We start from the raw sequence: 18474 nt of genomic DNA on the forward strand, positions 1-18474 counted from the left end.
ATGTTTCCTTATGTAGCTTATGTGGATTTAATTTATACAATTATATTTAATTTATACCTTATAAATAAAATACACACATTTGGAGATATATATATATTAAAGATTTATTTATTTATTTATTCAGAGAGAGAGAGAGGCAGAGACACAGGCAGAGGGGGGAGAAGCAGGCTCCATGCCGGAAGCCTGACGTGGAACTCAATCCCGGGTCCCCAGGATCACACCCCGGGCTGCAGGCGGCGCTAAACCGCTGCACCACCGAGGCTGCCCTGGAGATATATATATATATATGACATGCTTCTTACCTGCCTCTGTTGGTAATCTAAGAATCCAGCAAACATTCCCCAAATCAAGGAAGTGTAGAGCCAAGAAGGAATAATAACCAATGGAGCCTATTCCTGCAATTCACAATGAGCCAGAAAGACGGTACCACAATCCACCAAAGGACACACCCTCTAATCCCATGAAATGTGAAGAGTCCAAGCACCCTGGGACCAAAGGAGCCATCTGCTCAGTGTCTGCCTCATGCAGCATCCATGTGCTGCCCACCAGCGAGTAGGTGCCATGAGTCAGGAGCAATGAAGGTCATAAAAGTTCACAAGCTCTGCAGCTCATCTGCACACCGCCAAGGGTCACTGCTGGAGAGGTTACCTTCTAGAAAGCCTGAAGAACACACTCAAGGAAGCATTTCAGTTGCTGGGCTGTTTGTAGGAGTTTTCTTACAGGAAATTACTCCTTCTGGTAGGGTCTCATTTGATGACAGGAAGTCCAGCTCCCTGGATGTTTGGTTGGGTGCTGGCTGGGCTTGCAGACCCTCCATGCCTGTTGCTGTGGTTTCCAGCTCCTTTCTCTTGCTTGACCACTGTGTTATTTTACACCCCATGTAAAATGGCAGAGGTGGAAGTGGAAGAGGAAGGTGGCCAAGGAATTTCATGGCTTCTCAACATGGAAACCTGGACCCCTAACTTCAAAACTTCCAGATACTGACCATCTCTCCCTAGAAAAAGAACTAAATCAAAATAAAAAATCTTATAATGCTTCTCACAGAAAATGGGGCTTTTAGAAATTGTCTCATAGTCTGTTGAGCCCTTAAGATTTCTGTAAGTATCCAACCAGTTGTATTTATTCCTTCCTCATCCCAAAGGACTGTGTTCCCAAAGACTTCCTAGAACAAAATATCTGATACTAAGATAGCTTAAAACCCCACTCCTTGGAAGAAAATCCATTCCAGGACCCAGTATACAACAATGAATGTCTGCCACCACTGCCAGACCCTGAACCCATAGGGCAAGCTTCTGCAGGACCATGGATTCTCAATATCTGGTTTCTTCCCATTTAGCATGTGTTTAAGGTTTATCCATGGTGTAGCACTACCAGTACTTCACTCCTTTTTATAGCTAAATAATATTCCATTGTATGGATATGCCACATTTTGTTTATCCATTTACCAACTGATGGGCTTTGGGTATGATTTCAGTTTGGGCTATTATAAATAATGTAGCTTTAACCATTTGTGTACGTTTTTATGAGGCCACAATTCTTCAGTTCTCTTGGTTATGTACCCAGAAGCCAATTTCTGGATAATGGTAAGCTTTGGATAAAATAACCCACAAGGCAACACACCACTCACAGGACATGAGCCTGGGATCTAGAGATGGCTTTCTTCTAAGTAATGAATCCTTTGTGGATTTTTCTATATTCATTACAGAAACAAGTAAATTTCTCCCCAATAATTCCTTTTAGAGTGCATTTATAAGACACAATCATTATCACTCCCAACACCAAATGCATAAACCAAAGAAAAGTAGATAAACTACACATCATCAAAATTCAAAATGCTGCACCTCAAATTACACCATCAAAAAAGTGAAGAGACAGGGACACCTGGGTGGCTCAGTTGGTTATGTCTCTACCTTCAGCTCAGGTCACAATACCAGGGTCCTGGGAGTGATCCTGGGGTCCTGGGATGGAGTTCCACATCGATCCGGCTTCCTGCATGGAGGCTGCTTCTCTCTCTGCCTATGTTTCTGCCTCTGTGTGTGTGTGTCTCATGAATGAATGATGAATGAATGAATGAATGAATGAAATCTTTTTTTTAAAAAAAAGTGTCCAACTCTTGGTTTTGGCTCAGGTCACGATCTTAGGGTCCTGAGATTGAGCCCTACGTCAGGCTCTGCACTCAGCATGGAGTCTGCTTTTTCCTCTCCATCTGCTCCTCCCTCCCCATAAATAAATAATTTTTTAAAAATCCTTAAAAACCATTACAGCAAGTGAAAGAAGGCAGATAAAAATGACCACTCATAGTATTATACTTGTAAGACCTGTCCAAAACAGATCTATAGAGAGGGAAAGTATATTTGTGGTTGCCTAGAGCTGAGGGTGGATGGAAAGGGAGACTGCTAATAGGTATAGGGTATCTTTTAGGGAAAATGATTGTAGTGTTGATTGCACAACTCTATAAATATACTAAAAACCATGAAATTATATATACTTCAAATGAAAATGTTATGGTTTGTAAATTACTGATTTAAGAAAAACAACACACCACATGTACGCTCACACATACACACACACACACTTTATAGACACTCCCCTCACAAGCTACATGGAAGGAAAACCTGCACAAGGCCCCAGACCAAACTGGACTGTCACTGGCTGGAGAGGGTGTTGCTTGGAGCGCCAGTGTGTTTTCTTTAACTCTGCAAGGTTTGTTTTTGCATCTGTAAATGAACTACATCAACACATCAGTTCTTCTCCCTTGGGGGGATGCTTTTATTGAACAGTAACTTCATGAAACCCCTGAGATATTTTCATCAGTTCATTTCCAGGTAAACACAAAGTACTAGCCATTCGCCCTGAACAATGCCAAGTTCACAGCATCCATTTTGTCACATAATGAAGAGCATTACACGTGGAGCACCCCTTGACTGCAGATGCCACTGTTGAGTCTACTTTTATGGTCTGTCCCTCCTTCACAAGGGGCCCAAAGGCACTGAGAGATTTCATGGTCTTCATATGGAGCTCTAAGCTCTATTTCCTTCCATTGGACTTTTCCCTCTTTCTAATGGGTGTAAGACAACAACTCCAGGGGAACACTCTAGAAGAGACTCTTCCAGAGAGAAGAGTCTGAGTCCAGTAAATACATTTCACTTATCTCTACATTGCCAGTACCCAGCACAGAGCCCAGTCCCAAGCAAGCATGCTAAATATTTGTTGTATAACAGGGTGGGTGGGAGATGGATGGATGGATGGATGGATGGATGGGTTGGTGGAGAGATGGAGAAATAAACAAATGGGCAGATGTGGGCAGATGGATGTACAGACAGGTGGGTGGTTGGACAGATGGATGGATGGACGGACGGATGGATGTCAGAAGGATGGATACACAGGCAGGTGAGTATATGGATAAATGAATGGAAGGATGGACAGATGAGTGGGTGGACAGATGGATGAGTAAATAAGTAACAGAGGTCCCATCACATGTGCCCTCTGACCACTAGGGGGGCAGCAGTGAGTATCTTGCCAGCACATGGGGCTGGTGCTCTCCTCCCCATCCCCAGGCTCCAAGATGAGCTTTACGGCACCCCTAAAAAGCTGAAACTGTTATTCCGTCCATCTCCAGCATTTAACAGAGGAGCAGAAGGAAGGTGTCACCCCTCACCCCTGAGGAGATCTGCTACCACTCATTCCCCACACAGTTACTGAAGACCAGGTCTACAATGGCACTGAGGAAACAAGAAGCAAATGAGCAGACCCAGGGCTGGTCCTGGTGGCTCATGGGAGTCACAGCCAAGTGGCCAGGGTCTTGAGGTCATGTAGGAAGGGGAGGAGGAGGTAGGTGGTCAGGAAGGGACACTGAAGCTGAGATTAGATGCCTTAGTAGGAATCAGGCTGACAAGTTGTGGGTGCAAAGGCACACACAACCACAGATGGGATGGGGGAGAGATGGCAGGAAGAAAGAGAGAGAGAGAAGGAGGAAGAGGACACACAGAGAGAGACAGAAGGACAGAGGGAGAGAAGGACAGGCATGTGCCCCAGGCAGAGTGAGCGGGTGAGTGCTGACCCTGGAGCAAGAGCACAGAGGAAAGGGAAGCCCAGGCAGCTGGGATAGAGAAAGCAAGGAAGGCGCCCAGAGATGGGAACTGAGTCTTCAGGGCCCTAGGAAGCCCCAGAGACAGTGATAAAGCCATTGAGGAGTGTCCTCAGGGATAAGGTCAAATTTGCATTCACCCACAAGTAGGGGCTGGGACTGGGCTGCCTGCCCCAAGAGGACCCAGGCAGCTTTCATTGGTTGGAATCCTACTGAACACTGGTGAGACTAGGCCAGCTGCAGAGAAAGCCCTACCACAGCTTCCAGGGAGCAGGCTCTGGGGCCTCATGAAGCAGCCCAGACTGTGCCTTACCCTGTGAAGCCTGCTTGCCTGTCCTCACCGGGGTCTTCCAGACTGGGTCCTTGGCTCAGCTCAGAATCCCCAACGGTGGCCAAGTATGTGCCGCGAGCAGGGTGGTATAGATAGCGGAGGAGGCCACTGTCTCGCTAGGTGCAGGCAGGCCATTAGCTCTACAGTCACTTTTACCAGTACAAGCCTTTTTCCTAGAGGCATCAATATGCTGGAAGAGCCATCAGCACAAAGTTCCCTCCAGTGGCTTCTCCTCTGAATGGGGTTATGGCTACGATCCTGATGTTCCCTGGAACCCACTCTGAGTGCCTCCTGTATACCAGGCCAGATGTGAGTGAGGGTGTACATCAGCAGGCAGTCCCAGCCACTGCCCTCAGGGAGCTCCTGATATGGCAAAAGCTTCTCTGGAAAAGATTCTTCTCCCCAGAAACCCTTCTGGTGTCTGTGGTCTCATGATGACATCTGAGCTGGCGTGGGCAGACCTGAGACAGATTGCTGCAGTGCAGACCAGAAGGGGCATGGCCCTTCTCAGAGTTTCCTTGTGTGAAAGAAGGTTCAAGTGGTTCCAGTACCGTCTACAAATTCATCCTGAGTCACATAAACCATATCAGGTTTAACAAAGGCACTTCCGAAATCGAAGCTCGGGAAAATAACTGCCTGTACCTGTTGAGATCTCTGTGCTTGAAGACTGAAGCACTCTCCCAGGCTTCCTCTCACCTGGGCCCCCCAAAAAGCCTGAGGTAGGCAGGGTCTATGCCCTAGCTTTTCTCCTCAAAGGGCAACATAGCAAGGGCAGAGGCTGGCTCCTGGCCACCCACAGAGTGACAGAGGCAGCCCTCACACCCATATTCCCTGAGTCCCCAAGACTCAGACTGGCCTCTGCGAGTTAAGAGCTGGGCCGCATGTGCTTCTGCTGGGACTCCCAGGCTAGCCCCACATCCATCACAGTCCTCTTGGCCTCTTTCTCCTCTGGCTCGGCCCAGCGGGCTGGTCTAAGCTGCCCCACGGCTGCTTCTTTCACTCCGCAGTCTTGATCACTCTTTGTCTGTTCCAGTTCTCCGCTGGTCCTCTCCTGAATCAAAAAAGAATCAACCAAGCTTTCCAACACATGGTGTAATGGGCCTGCCAGTGTCCTGGCCAGGTCAGGCCCTTGCACATGCTGTGTGCTCAGATTCAAAACAGACAAGTCAGGTCCAAACACTCCAGCCAGCTATGGGGACACTGTATTTTGTTCATAAGATTCTCTGAGTTATGTATTTACTGGTGGGAACGTATTTCCTGACAGGAACTGAAGAGCCCAGCCCATGGAAAGAGAAAGAGCAAAGCAAGGAAGCTCTACTTTTCAAAGGTGGTGCTCTTATGACTAATGATATGGACTTCCCCAGACACGTGCCCATGGGTGTGACATCACACCGAACCTCTCCTGCTTCTCTAACAGCCTTCAAGGTTTAAAAGGAAAGTCAGAGAGGGGCAGCTGGGTGGCTCACTGGTTGAACATCTGCCTTTGGCTCAGGTCATGATCCCGGGGTCCTGGGATTGAGTCCCACTTCGAGCTCCCCATAGGGAGCCTGCTTCTCCCTCTGCCTATGTCTCTGCCTCTCTCTGTGTGTCTCTCATGAATAAATAAATAAAATCTTTAAAAAAAAAAAAAAAAAAACATGAAAGTCCTAGATCAGCAAAGAGGCAAAGCACAATACTCGCAATTCAGTGGCCTGGTAGGGCCATATATTAGCCCTTTTCCAAGGAAAATGAAAGCCCTCCTCTGCCAGCTTTTCTAAAACAATCCAGCACTTACTAGGATATATTATGCCTTTGATGTTGAGTCTTCTATCCCAGTACCACCTACTTTCCAAAATAAGCAACAATGCTCACAAGCTGCAACTGTAAGTTTTGGAGTTTAAAATCACTGACTCTTTAGGAATTCAAGAGCAAAGATGCTTGTCATCTGAATTACCTTGCATGGCGAGTATCTGTCTGGGCTTCAGGGAATTGCTTAATGGAATCACACACTTCCAATCTTATGAAACACTGAACAGACAATGGGCCACTAAGAAATACTTAGCAGCCATCTTTATCCATAGTTTCTCTTCTCTCATCACTCTGGGTTCTATGATAACCTAATGCCATATTCCATTTTCTAGCATCTGGGCTTGAGGGGCAGAGTAGGAGAGAAAGAAATTTGTCCACACATTTGCTCTGCTTGAAAGATGCTGGTCCGTGGCAGAATGTGAAATTCAGATTTTTCAATATTTCCTTAACAATGCAAGGCTACAGCTGATTCCCATGTGTCCCGTTTAGTTCTGGCTTTGTCAGAGCTTGTCTAGCTTCAAGAAGAGCCTCTCCTCATACTGCAGTACAGAGACTCTGAGTCAACAGCCCACAGCCATGGAGAAGCCCACAGCCAAGGTTATTAGGAAGATGCTTTGTAAGTTTAGAGCTTCACTAAACAAGCACAACATGATTCCTAAGAAAACAAAACCCATTCCTAGTACAACACATTCACCACCGTACCTTCTTGTCATCTTGAGATGGTCTGGGCCCATCATCTGGAGAAGTCCGCCCATGATGGCTCATGTCCTCCTTGGAATTTCCTGGGTGAGCTGCCCTCCCCAACCAAGAAAGCAGGATAAGCAAACAGGGGTGGTTCCAAGGGAGTGGACAATCGAAAGATTAATAATACACTTGGGACCCCTCCAAAAGCACTGATCACCACAACCCAATTCCATCTTATTGACTTTCACTGTGCTATCTGCTACAGCACCCTCCGGAGGACAGGGAAACCTGCCAGGTTTGGGCAGACGTGAAGTGATGGCTCTACTCAAGGGTTTCTGATCTGGAATTTGATCTTTTCTTCCAATTATTCAGATGTTAAATGGAGTCAGTTTCTAGTTATATTCCTTTGCTCACTAGAATTTTTACTTGAAAGAGAGCCCATAATCACACTTTTAAATTCAGCCCCCCACTCCCTCTTACCAAATCAGCCCCAACTTGGAAAGGGATGATTTTCTTATCCCACTGTGTACTTCCCTAGGCCCCAAAATCCATGTGTGGATGTGTGTGTGTGTGTGTGTGTGTGTGTGTGTGTTGGAAGAGTGTTCAGATCCTTTAGGAAAAAAATATTCAGTTTTCCATTTGAGCCAAAAATGTAAATGAAACACATTTTTCAGGGCACCCGGGTGGCTCAGTTGGTTAGGCATCTGACTGTTGATCTCAGCTCAGGTCTTGATCTCAGAGTGGTAAGTTCCATGCTGGGCATGGAACACACTTAAAAAAAAAAAAATAAGAAACACACTTTTCAAATAAGAATATATTATTTAGTTGTTACCTATATACATAAATTTTAAAATCTATTTATAGACTTTATGAATTAGCCAACTTTGGTTTGGCAAAACTGAATCATAAGCATTTAAAAATACCAGCATACTTTAGTGCTCTCTCAGAGTTTCTATATAATGCAGTAATGGTTGCCCACATTGCCCACATACTTCTCTGTAAAAATGCAAACTCTAAATGAGTTCAGACTCAGTCAGCCTCAGTATCCTTATCACCTTTTCCACTGGCCCAGCACTGGTAGATCCAACATTATAGTAATCTATTGAATGAATGAGAAAATACGTGAACGTATGAATGAAAGAATGAATGAGAGAATGAAGTAGACAATCCCTTATTTCCTACCCTTCCTGATGTGTAAGTCTATGTGTTTACGTGGTATGGACTAAAGCATGATAGAAACTACCAAATACTTGCTCATATTTTATTCCTAACCAATAAAGGTTCAATAATTTTTAAAAATGAATGCTCTAATTTGGAAGCACCAGGATAAGACTCTGAGAAGCAACCACACAGGTGGGTCAAAGTAAGTTACCATCCAGGAGTTGCCATCCAGGACGCAGTAGATGACAATAGCCACGAGAGGGAGCCACACAACCTTTCAAAAGAGCAGCATTAGGAAAAACCCATCCAGTATGGTGGTTCTCCTCTCAGCACTTCCCCACCACAGCTCATTGCCATAAAACTGCTATTACTACTGCACTGTATAATGTCCAACTCATCATCAGAACAAGGTGAGATGAGGCTAGAGCTGCAGTTTGCTAAGATTCACACTTTTAGAAAAATGACCCCACCTCCCCAGCTCATATATTTCACATATTTTTATGTACACTCTAGCATTATAAATTAAATGTAAATAGAAGAAAATTATTTTCCCTACGGATGATGATTGAATATATTAAACATCCACCTGGAAAAAAAGCAAAACTATAACCTAAGGAATGAAAAAATTAATTTTTAAAGCTGTGTGCAATTACTTCCTGCCTCCAGCCACATTTTTGTAACTTTCCACTGTTGGAGCATTCAATTTCATCTCCTCCACTACAAAAACCTAAAGCATGTGCAAGCTAAATGAGAAGTCACACTAGATAGAATTATGATCCTATTGGTCAAGTTTCAAAGGCTTCATATGTAACTGAGTGTAGGAAGAAAAAACTTTCCCACAAACTCCTTCTCTCAAAAGTTCTGAAAACCCTGTAAATATTTTCAGGGCCATTATAAGCCACAGATGTTATCAACAGGCAAGATCCATGCAAACTTTAAAAGACCTAGTCCATAAAGGACTCTGCCTCAAAAATAGGTTTCGAAACTTTTGAAAAGAGCACAAGTTAATTTCCCTTTGGAATGATGTAAAATGTCCATGCCTTACTTAGAATGTAAAAAGCAACTGGCTCTGCTGGGCTTCTTGCTTACAGTTCTATTTCTACAGCACATGAAATTGTAGGAAACCTCCAAAATAACAGTCAGAAATAAAGGAACAAAAGATAGAACTTGAAAAACAGAACAATTCAAGAAAGCAACTCTAAGAATAACAGACTGATTAAAAACTAAAATTAAATTAAATGGCTATGTTAGGGATGCCTGGGTGGTTGAGTTGGTTAATCAGTTAAGCATTTGCCTTCAGCTTGGGTCATGATCCTGGAGTCCTGGGATTGAGCCCTGCAATGGACTCCCTGCGCAGCAGGGAGTCTGCTTCTCCCTCTGCTTCTCTTCCTCACTCATCCTCTCTTTCTCGCTGTCTCTCAAATAAAAATAAATAAAATCTTTAATTAAATAAATAAATGGCTGTGTGAGATTTCCAGGCAAGATAAGATTCCAGAACCTACACTGTTTGGTGACCTGTGGGAAAACCTAATGGGCTAACACTTGCAGATTTCCATGAAGGCAGAGACTAAAAACTGAGACACTGCAGAGCATCTGGGCAAATCTGTGATTGCATTTGCAGCCCCCACTCACCAACCCGGAAAAAAACCTGAAATGTCAGTGCTGACAAAATTGTTACAGGATGAAGCTGGCTGGCTGAAAACCTTCCCAAGTGAATTAAAATCCTGAGTGCTGGCCCTGGGGGGAGACAGAAGTTGTGGGTGAAACTGGGAACTAGCTATGATTTATACAAGGAGTGAAAAGACCATAATTTAGATTTTTTTTTTAATTATATAGTTTCAGTAATCTAATTATATCCTAATTATAATGATGACCCTTCTTTCTTCAAAAGACTCAAAGCATGCTTCTGGAACATTCTCTGTGAAAGTCCCCTCATTTGCTGTTTTAAAGAGAGAGTTGGCAAATCTCACAGTGAGTTAAAGTGACAGGTCTGGCATCTGACTCCCAGCTCAGTTTCCTGTGACCAGACCACACCAACTTTCAGCTCTTGAAATAACCCCCAGAGGAATTCTCCGAGGAAAGCAGTCTCCCCCATTATGCCAAAACATCCTCCCCCTGCTTGCCCCCCTCTGGCCTGTGCAATTTCCATATTATTTCCACATTCTGATATGCAAATCTTTTTTCTTTTTTCATTCCCAGCCAAGGAACTGTAACGTCCAAGACACAAAGGCCTCGTCCACGTGGGAGCTGCAGGCTCATTTGTGAAGCTCCTCGATAAACCCGTTGAGCTTACTGAGTGGGGATCCGGGCCAGCTCCCCCTTCATTTCTAACTGTGGATGCCACAGGGCAAGTCACTTAACCGCCTCATTAGGATCACAGTCACAGCCCTGCCAGTGGCCTCTTTCCCAGGTGCCTGGTCACCCCATTAATATCTGTAAAGATCCATTAAACCTTCTAGCTGAAAGGCACCATAAAAGCAAAACCTATCACTGTTACCATCAATAAACTCCAAGGCGCTCTTTCTTCCCTGTCACGACCTAAAGTAAATCAGTTATCCACTGTCCCCTAATGAGCTACCTGCAGCCTGGGAAATGGCATTTCATGCTGACAGGAGCTTTCTTTCCCAGGAGGGAAGAAAAGAAAAGCCAGCGCTTTTCACTTTGGCCAGTGAACTTAAACTGTGAGACCCTCCCGCGCCTCCCACCCATACACGGCACCTGCAGCCTTGTCCCCAGGGGCCCTCGCCATGAGCAGGGGGCTGAGAACCACCAACAATGTGCAGTCCAAATCACCCACGTGGAAGAGGTGGAAGGCACGCTGTTGAAAAGCAACTTGGAGAATCAGACACAACTGCATCTGGTCTTCCCACCTGTTGCCTCCCATTAGGACCCTCCATCAAAATCCCTGCAAACTCACGGTGGGGCTCTAACTGAGGACAAAACCCCAAACTGAGGACAATGTGTCTGTAAGAGGGGCTGCCCAAATCAACAACATCTCCACACAGCAGCATACTATGCTGCCAATAAAAAGGACAGAAAGGGGACACCTGGGTGGCTCAGCAGTTGAGCCTCTGTCTATGGCTCAGGCCTTGATCCTGGGGTCCTGGGATCAAGTCCGGCATCACCCTCCCTGCAGGAAGCCTGTTTCTCCCTCTGCCTCTATGTGTCTCTCGTAAATAAAGAAAATCTTAAAAAAAAAAAAAAAAAAGGACAGGAAGGACAAGGCACTCCTTTGCAGAATGCTATCTATGCAACACCACCGCTATGCATGCGTGTCATCTCCCACAAGGGAAGGGCGGGCATGGAAAGCTTGCGCTTCACAGTAAACCCTTTGGTGGCTTCACCAATCTTTAAGCAGGGGCACACGTTACTCTCCTTCCACGGTTCAGAGATCCCGTCTAGTTATAAACGGGGAGCCCCTCCGTCCCAGGGAGCTTCTGACTCAGCTGCATCGGGGGAGATCTAGAGCAAGGTCGAGAAGACGTGGTCCACTCAGGAAAGGAAGGTGGGCCGAGGACAAGAACCACCTCCCGGGTCTCGCTCCCTCCTGTTCCACCCGCACAGGCCAGACTCCATCGGTAGCATCGACCTGTGCTTCAACGGGCACGTCGCTCCCCGGGACTCACAGTCTGGAAGCTGGGCCTGCTGCCGCTGAACCTTCAGCCAGATGCTGCCTCGCTGGCCCCAGGCTCCCGGGGGCTGCACCTCCCACAGGCGCCCCCGCTCCTCCGGATGGGCCGCCAGGAACTTCCTGCAGACTGAGGATGCGCACGTGTCGGCCGGAAGGCCCGCCCCCCGCGGCCTCTCCGGGCAGGGCGCTTCCGGCTTCCGGTTCCTGTCGCGGCCCCGCCCGCCGCGCCCTGGCTCCCCGCGCTGATCCCGCTGCGCGCGAACCACGTCCTGTCCTGCTCCTGCTCCGGCTGCCACGTGCTCCCGCTTCCGTCCAGCGCGTCTTAGCCGGGGGTCGCTGTAACAACGCGTCCCACCCCGGGCGGGGGGCTTCACCGACAGACCTAAGCTGCCTCTGTGGGGGACAGAAGCCCCACATCCAGATGACCGCAGGGGCTCGCAGGGGGCTGCCTGGTTCCTGTGCCCGCACGTGGCCGTCCCTCGGTGTCTGTGTCCCGGGCCCCTCTTCTAAATAAGAACCGCTTCTTACCAGTCTACTGGATCAGGGCCCCACTCCTATGAACTCACTTAATCTTACTACCTCCACATACAGTCACTTGGGAGTGGGGAGAGGACGCTTCCACATAAGACTTGGGGGGGACCCCAGTGGAGCCCACAACATCACCCTACACTGTCCTCTCCTCAGGCACTGCCCTTCCCCCGAGCCTCGCCGGCTCTCCTCTCTAACAGAACCTTCCAGCGCATCCCCTGTGGATGCCTTGATTCCAGAGTCACCTCAAGGCTTAGAAACGTCTATGTCCACGTTCACAGGGTGAGCGTTTTTCACTTGGCAGTGAAATCCTGAATCCAGCCAAATGGGAAGCTGCTTGCTCCTGGTCCTGCAGGTGTCGGTGGGGGCAGCATCCGCCCGCTCCTAATATCTCCCAGCCCAGGGCAACTGCACAGATGGAAACCTCCAGAGCATGACACTAAGTATTCCGAAAGTGTAAGCCAAGCTAGCAGAGTGCTAGATAGAATGTTCTGCTCTCCCATCTTGACAAATATAACTTCATAATAACAGGGAAAGCTAGTTTCAAATTTAGCATTCTTGGACTCCTTGGAGTTTTGCACCAGAATGTAGCAATACCAAGAGAGCTGGCCCCCTGAAGGCAGCCCCCACCTGCTTCCCTTCCTACCCCAGCGCCACACACATACACCCAGCAAGGGGTCTGTGCGTACAAGTGTGGAAACCACGCCCATACTCCATCCACACCCCACCAATGGCTGTCCCTGGGGTCTAAAGATAGGCAAACTGGTGTCATGGTCCACCCTTAAGTGCATAGATCCAGGGATGGAGTCCACTCCCCACTCGGGCTTCAGCACCACTGGCAGGAAACCCGGGGTCCTGGTACCTTGAGTCAGCTTAGAAGGCATTGCCTGGACCCAGGTAGGAATACCCTCTTGGACCCACAGACCCCTTTATACCATGGAGAAAGACACAGCTGCAAGAGGCTCTAAAGCATGGGGCCATGGGCAGAGGAGTCCCTCTTGTCCATTCAAAGAGCAAGACTGTGCTCAATAAAAGTCAGTGAAGCATGCAGTCAGTGCACCTGCACCCAATCTTGAGCCTCCAGCAGCTTCTTTCTCCACAGTCTACCTGTTCACCTATGTGCCCAGATACAGCCAGGGTGGGGCCTGAGGCCCCAGCATGCTCAGTTAGACAGCTGAAACCCCAAAGACAAATAGCACGCTTCAGAATCAGCACCTTCATATCTTCTTTCTCTGCAGGGCAGAAACAGAGAAGGAAAAACAGGGATCCACAGAACCCTGCAAAGGTCTTAGCAGCGCTGCCCTGGGGCAGCCCCCAGTCCTTGGAGCCCGCTATTCCCCTAGGGAAAGCTGAGGAGGCTGCCCTGGGAGGCCAATATACTCAAGCAAAGGTCTCAGAGCTGAAGCAAAAATAAGGAGGGGTGGAGGGCACCTGGGTGACTCAGTCATTTAAGTGTATGCCTTCAGCTCAGGTCATGATCCCAGGGACCTGATGGTCCTTCTCAGTGGGGAGCCTGCCTCTCCCACTCCCTCTGCTACTCTCCCTGCGTGTGCTCTATTTCTCAAATAAATAAAACCTTAAAAAAAAAATGAGAGGAACACAAAGGACAGGCATTTGGACAGAGAACCAGCTGCCTAGGTTCTGGAACTTTCCAATACCTCGAAGTGAGCAATACAGAGCAGAAAGCCTGGAATGCTCTCTGCAGAAATTCACAGATCTTCAAAGTTTTTCCAAAGAGTTTGGAAATACAAAGAAATGACTAAACCTACTTGAAAATATGTTTCACCTCCTTTTCTTGAGAGCAACAGAAACTTCCTTACTTTTCCTACTTTTTCTCTCTTAACTGTCATTCCTATATGATAATGGCACTGGATCCGAAAACATCTGTATGACAAGAAGTATAACAGAACCCAATGTGAGGTAGGTGTGCTTCATGGGAGTGGTGGGGTGCAAAGGGACCCTGGGGAGATGCTCACCAGAATCTACCCCTCTTACAGACATGGAATGTGATGCTTCACATCAGAGCTTTCTTCATTTCCTCTGACTAGTATTTATAAAGATTTCTCTTCCAGAATGTAGAAAGGGATTGTGACAGTTCATTTTAAGTGTCAACTTGACTGAGCCAGGGGTGTCCAGATATTTGGTCCAACATTATTCTGGGAGTGTTTATGAAGATGTTTTGGATGAGATCAGCATGAGACAGTAGACTGAGTGAAGCAGATTGTCTTCCCTCATTGGGTGGGCCTCATCCCATCAGTTGAAGGCCTGAATACAGAACAAAAAGACTAAACCTCCCACAAGAGGGAACTCCTCCTGCCTGTTGAGCTGGGACATCGATCTTTTACTGCCTTTGGATTTAAACCAAAAAGTTTTTGTTGGCTTTTCTTGGGTCTGGAGCCTGCTGGCACTTGGACTGTTATGACACTACCAGCTCTCCTGAATCTCTTGCTTGCTAAATGTCGATCTTGAGAGTCTCAGTCTCCACACTATTGTAAGCCAGCTCATAATAAATCTCTTCTCTCTACAAACATACAGCCTATTGGTTCTGTTTCTCCAGGGAAAGAGAAAGTACAGGGACTCAGTAGGTCGAGAATGGAAAGGGGGACTGTCTCTATAGGGGGAGCTACAGAGGTGCTTGGGGGCTCAGTGCAGTCAGAGCCTGCCTTTGCACTCCAGCTGCCCTCCCAGCTGAAGTTCCTGTGATCCCTTGCAGCTTCTAGTTAAAAGGACAGTCATGGGCTCTAAGTTTCAGGTGAAAGAGCAAAGATCCTCTGAGCACCCAGCAGCAATCAGCAGCACAGGTGCACTTCTCTGGATTCTGCTTCTCTTGACATTGTGTGACTTCTTTGTTATTATCTCTAAATCCAGTTATTTCTCAGGCTGAGAAGGGCTCACCCTTTGTGATATAGCATAAAGTCTCATCTGTGCTGAAGCAATGGGAGATTTCTTGAGGGGGGAGAGAAAACCCACATGCTGAGAGTGCCAAGGAACCTCCTCCCCACGATCACCTAGAATGCACATGTGTTATCCATCACCATCACCCCAGCACTTCCACCTGATACAAGGTGGGTTTACCTTGGTACATGGCAGGAGAAATTGGCCAACTGACACCCAGGGCCTCATCCTCTCGGAATGTCTCACAAAAGTCCTGCAGCATGGCCATGCCCAGGCCTTGGCGACGGTAAGTCCTCCTGACAAACACAGTGTCGAAGACCGGCAGCAGGTAGCATGCACCCGTGCCATCACCACACAGGCTGCCTGCAGGGGAAGGAAGTGACATGCATTGTTCCCAGACTTGCACCAAGCCACCAGGACCCTGCGGGACTCCTGCACAGCTGGGCATGGATACCACTTGGATGAAGGGCTCACATCACTAAACAATCTAAGACAAAACGGCAGATAATCCCAAACCACCAGTTCTCCAGCTGGCTGATCAGCCCACATGTTACTGATTGCTGGGAGTACAGCCACCAAACTACTGTACTGAAATGAAAAGCAAACCCAGGTGAATGCACCATTCATGCACCCAAGACCCTCAGATTCCTCCCTCACCATTCACAGTTCACAGAGACATTGAAGTCAATGAGGAGCATCTGGGTGACATCAAAATTCTCCATGAACCCAGGGATGATGGGCTGGGAGACCCACCCAACACATCTGTTAGGCCATGGACTTGTTTTGATAACAAAGTGTCATCATGTCCTACTAAGGCAAAGTACATCTACCCTGAATAGACTCAGTCCTGTTTCCCCTACAGCAAAAGTGACCTTACTACAGCAGAGCAAGAGAGGTGACAGTTGGCACCCTTCCCATTTTTCCACCCTGAACTCAACTTCCCTGCAACCAGCACCAGTGCCAGCACTGGTGAGCTGAATCTTATAGCCAGTTGCCTCTGTCATCACCCTAACCAGAAAATCACTGCTGCACGAAGCCTACTACATCACTTTTCTCACTTCCGAACTGCAGAAGTGCCTGTGTCCTAGATGCACTAGAGTCCTGGAAAAGAAGTATGTAGCATATCAGCTCCTATTGGAAGAAGTGGATTGTCCCTGCCAAGATTCAGAAGGTGGGTAATTTCCCAAACAAACAAACAAACAAACAAAAAAGACTCTAATTCTAATCAGCCAGACTGAGTTGCAGAGGTACATGCTACTGTAGTAACTGGTTGCAAAAATGGCCACAATTACTCCCCTTCCTATATTCACATCCCTTTACATGTGGTTCTGAAGCACCTGCCAACAAGAAATGGGATCTCGCCTTGTAGGATCCAGTGCCCTTCCTTTCTCTCTCATATCCCTGCCACTCACCTCAATAACAAACGTGGACTAGCCTGTCACCATGAAAGAACCATGACCCAGGTACCCTTGTGTTCCCAGCAAACATCTTGCTACCCCCAAGAAGCCTGATGGCCACCCAGTTGAAACCCCATGGAAACTGTCAATCAAAAGATTAGTCAGTTTTGTGGCCAAAATGAATGAATGAATAAATAATCTGTGGCCAGTGATCAACACCACCCAATTCACTTGAGATGGCAATTGTAGAGTAGTATTTGAATTTCACCCTTGGTGTTCTTGAAATGATAATACAAACTTGGGTTGGAATTCTGTAACTTCCAACTTTTATAGATGATGAGAACAACTTTCCCCAAATGGAAAGTCCTCCGAAGCTGAGAAGGTTTAAAATTAAATAAAAATATAATTTCATTCACAATAGCCTTTAAAAAGTCATTTTTAGGAATATATTTAACAAACAAAGCCTTGAATACTGAAAAACTACAAAACATTGTGGAGGAAAATTAAATAAAATCTAAATAAGTGGAGACACTTCATGTTCATGGATTGGATGACTCAATACTGTTAAGATGGCTACTCTTCCCAAACTGGCCTGTAAGTTCAATGCCAGTCCTACCAAAATCCTAGAAGGCATTTTTTTGTAAGAGAGAGAGAGAGAAGGTAGAGGGAGAGGAAGAGAGAGAGTCTTAATCAGGCTCTACGCCCAGCCCAGAGCCCAACATGGGGCTCTATCTCATGACCCTGAGATCATGACCTGAGTTGAAATCAAGAGTCAGGGATCCCTGGGTGGCTCAGCGGTTAAGCATCTGCCTTCGGCCCAGGGTGTGATCCTGGAGTCCAGGGATCAAGTCCCATATCGGGCTCCCTGCATGGAGCCTGCTTCTCCCTCAGCCTGTGTCTCTGCCTCTCTCTCTCTCTCTCTCTCTCTCTCTGTGTGTGTGTGTGTGTGTGTGTCTCTCATGAATAAATAAATAAAATCTTTTAAAAAAAAGAAATCAAGAGTCAGACATTTAACCAACTGAGCCATCCGGGCACCCCATCAGTAGGCATTTTTGGGGACATGGACAAGCTGATATTAAAATTAATATGAAATGCAAAGTCTCTACAATAAGCAACCCAGCTCTGAAAAAGAAGAGTAAAGTTGGAGGTTTTATACTACCCAATTTCAAGGCTTCTTATAAAATCAAGGCAAACAAGTCAGTGAGATACTGGTGCAAGGATAGGCATGTTTTTCAGGGGAACATAAATGAGTCTAGAAATAAACTCTTTTACTTTGAACTTCAACAAAGGTGCCCTTTTCTTTTTTTTTTTTTTTAATTTATTTATTCATGATAGTCACAGAGAGAGAGAGAGAGAGAGGCAGAGACACAGGCAGAGGGAGAAGCAGGCTCCATGCACCGGGAGCCCGATATGGGATTCGATCCCGGGTCTCCAGGATCGCGCCCTGAGCCAAAGGCAGGCGCCAAACCGCTGCGCCACCCAGGGATCCCAAGGTGCCCTTTTCAAATGAGGTAAAGATAGTCTTTTCAAGAAATGGTAGTGGGATGACTGGATAGCAATAATTTAAAAAAAAAAATTTAAGAAGAAGCTAGCATAGAACAAAGCCCAGAATTAGACTCACACAAATATAGTCAATTGATCTCTGACAAAGGAGCAAAGTAAAGTCAATGGTAAAAGGACAGTCCCAGTAAGTGATACTAGACAACTGGATATCTACATGAAAAAAACAAAATCTAGACACAGACCTTAAACACTTCAAAAATTTTAACTTAAAATGAATGACAGACATAAATGAAAAACACAAAACTATAAAACTCCTAGAAAATAACACAAGAGAATATCTAGATGACCTTGGGTTTAGCAATAAAATTTTTACATACAACACAAAAGGCCCTATTCATGAAAAAAAAAACCTGATAAGCTGACTGTCATTAAAATTAAAATTTGCTGCTCTGTGAAAGACCATGTCAAA

At 46.5% G+C, this 18474-nt stretch overlaps 1 protein-coding gene across 3 annotated transcripts in view; it reads right to left on the reverse strand.

Annotated features, from left to right (window-relative positions):
• Window positions 1-2741: 2741 nt before the first annotated feature.
• The window catches only part of LOC129510333 (protein FAM169B-like), an 88619-nt gene continuing 72886 nt past the window's right edge, over window positions 2742-18474 (reverse strand). For 2 of the 3 annotated variants that reach the window (XM_055326427.1, XM_055326428.1), the window contains exons 6-9: window positions 15286-15468; window positions 11678-11809; window positions 6909-6997; window positions 2742-5469 (exon numbers count right to left, since the gene is read on the reverse strand). In XM_055326427.1, the coding sequence (XP_055182402.1) occupies window positions 5284-5469; window positions 6909-6997; window positions 11678-11809; window positions 15286-15468 (590 nt within the window). In that variant the 3' untranslated portion in view covers window positions 2742-5283. Of the gene's footprint in view, window positions 5470-6908; window positions 11514-11677; window positions 11810-15285; window positions 15469-18474 lie in introns of all 3 variants that reach the window. The other variant, XR_008664571.1, reaches the window with a different exon arrangement.

Source organism: Nyctereutes procyonoides, unplaced genomic scaffold, assembly GCF_905146905.1.
Source record: "Nyctereutes procyonoides isolate TBG_1078 unplaced genomic scaffold, NYPRO_anot_genome, whole genome shotgun sequence".
Lineage (NCBI taxonomy): Eukaryota > Metazoa > Chordata > Mammalia > Carnivora > Canidae > Nyctereutes > Nyctereutes procyonoides.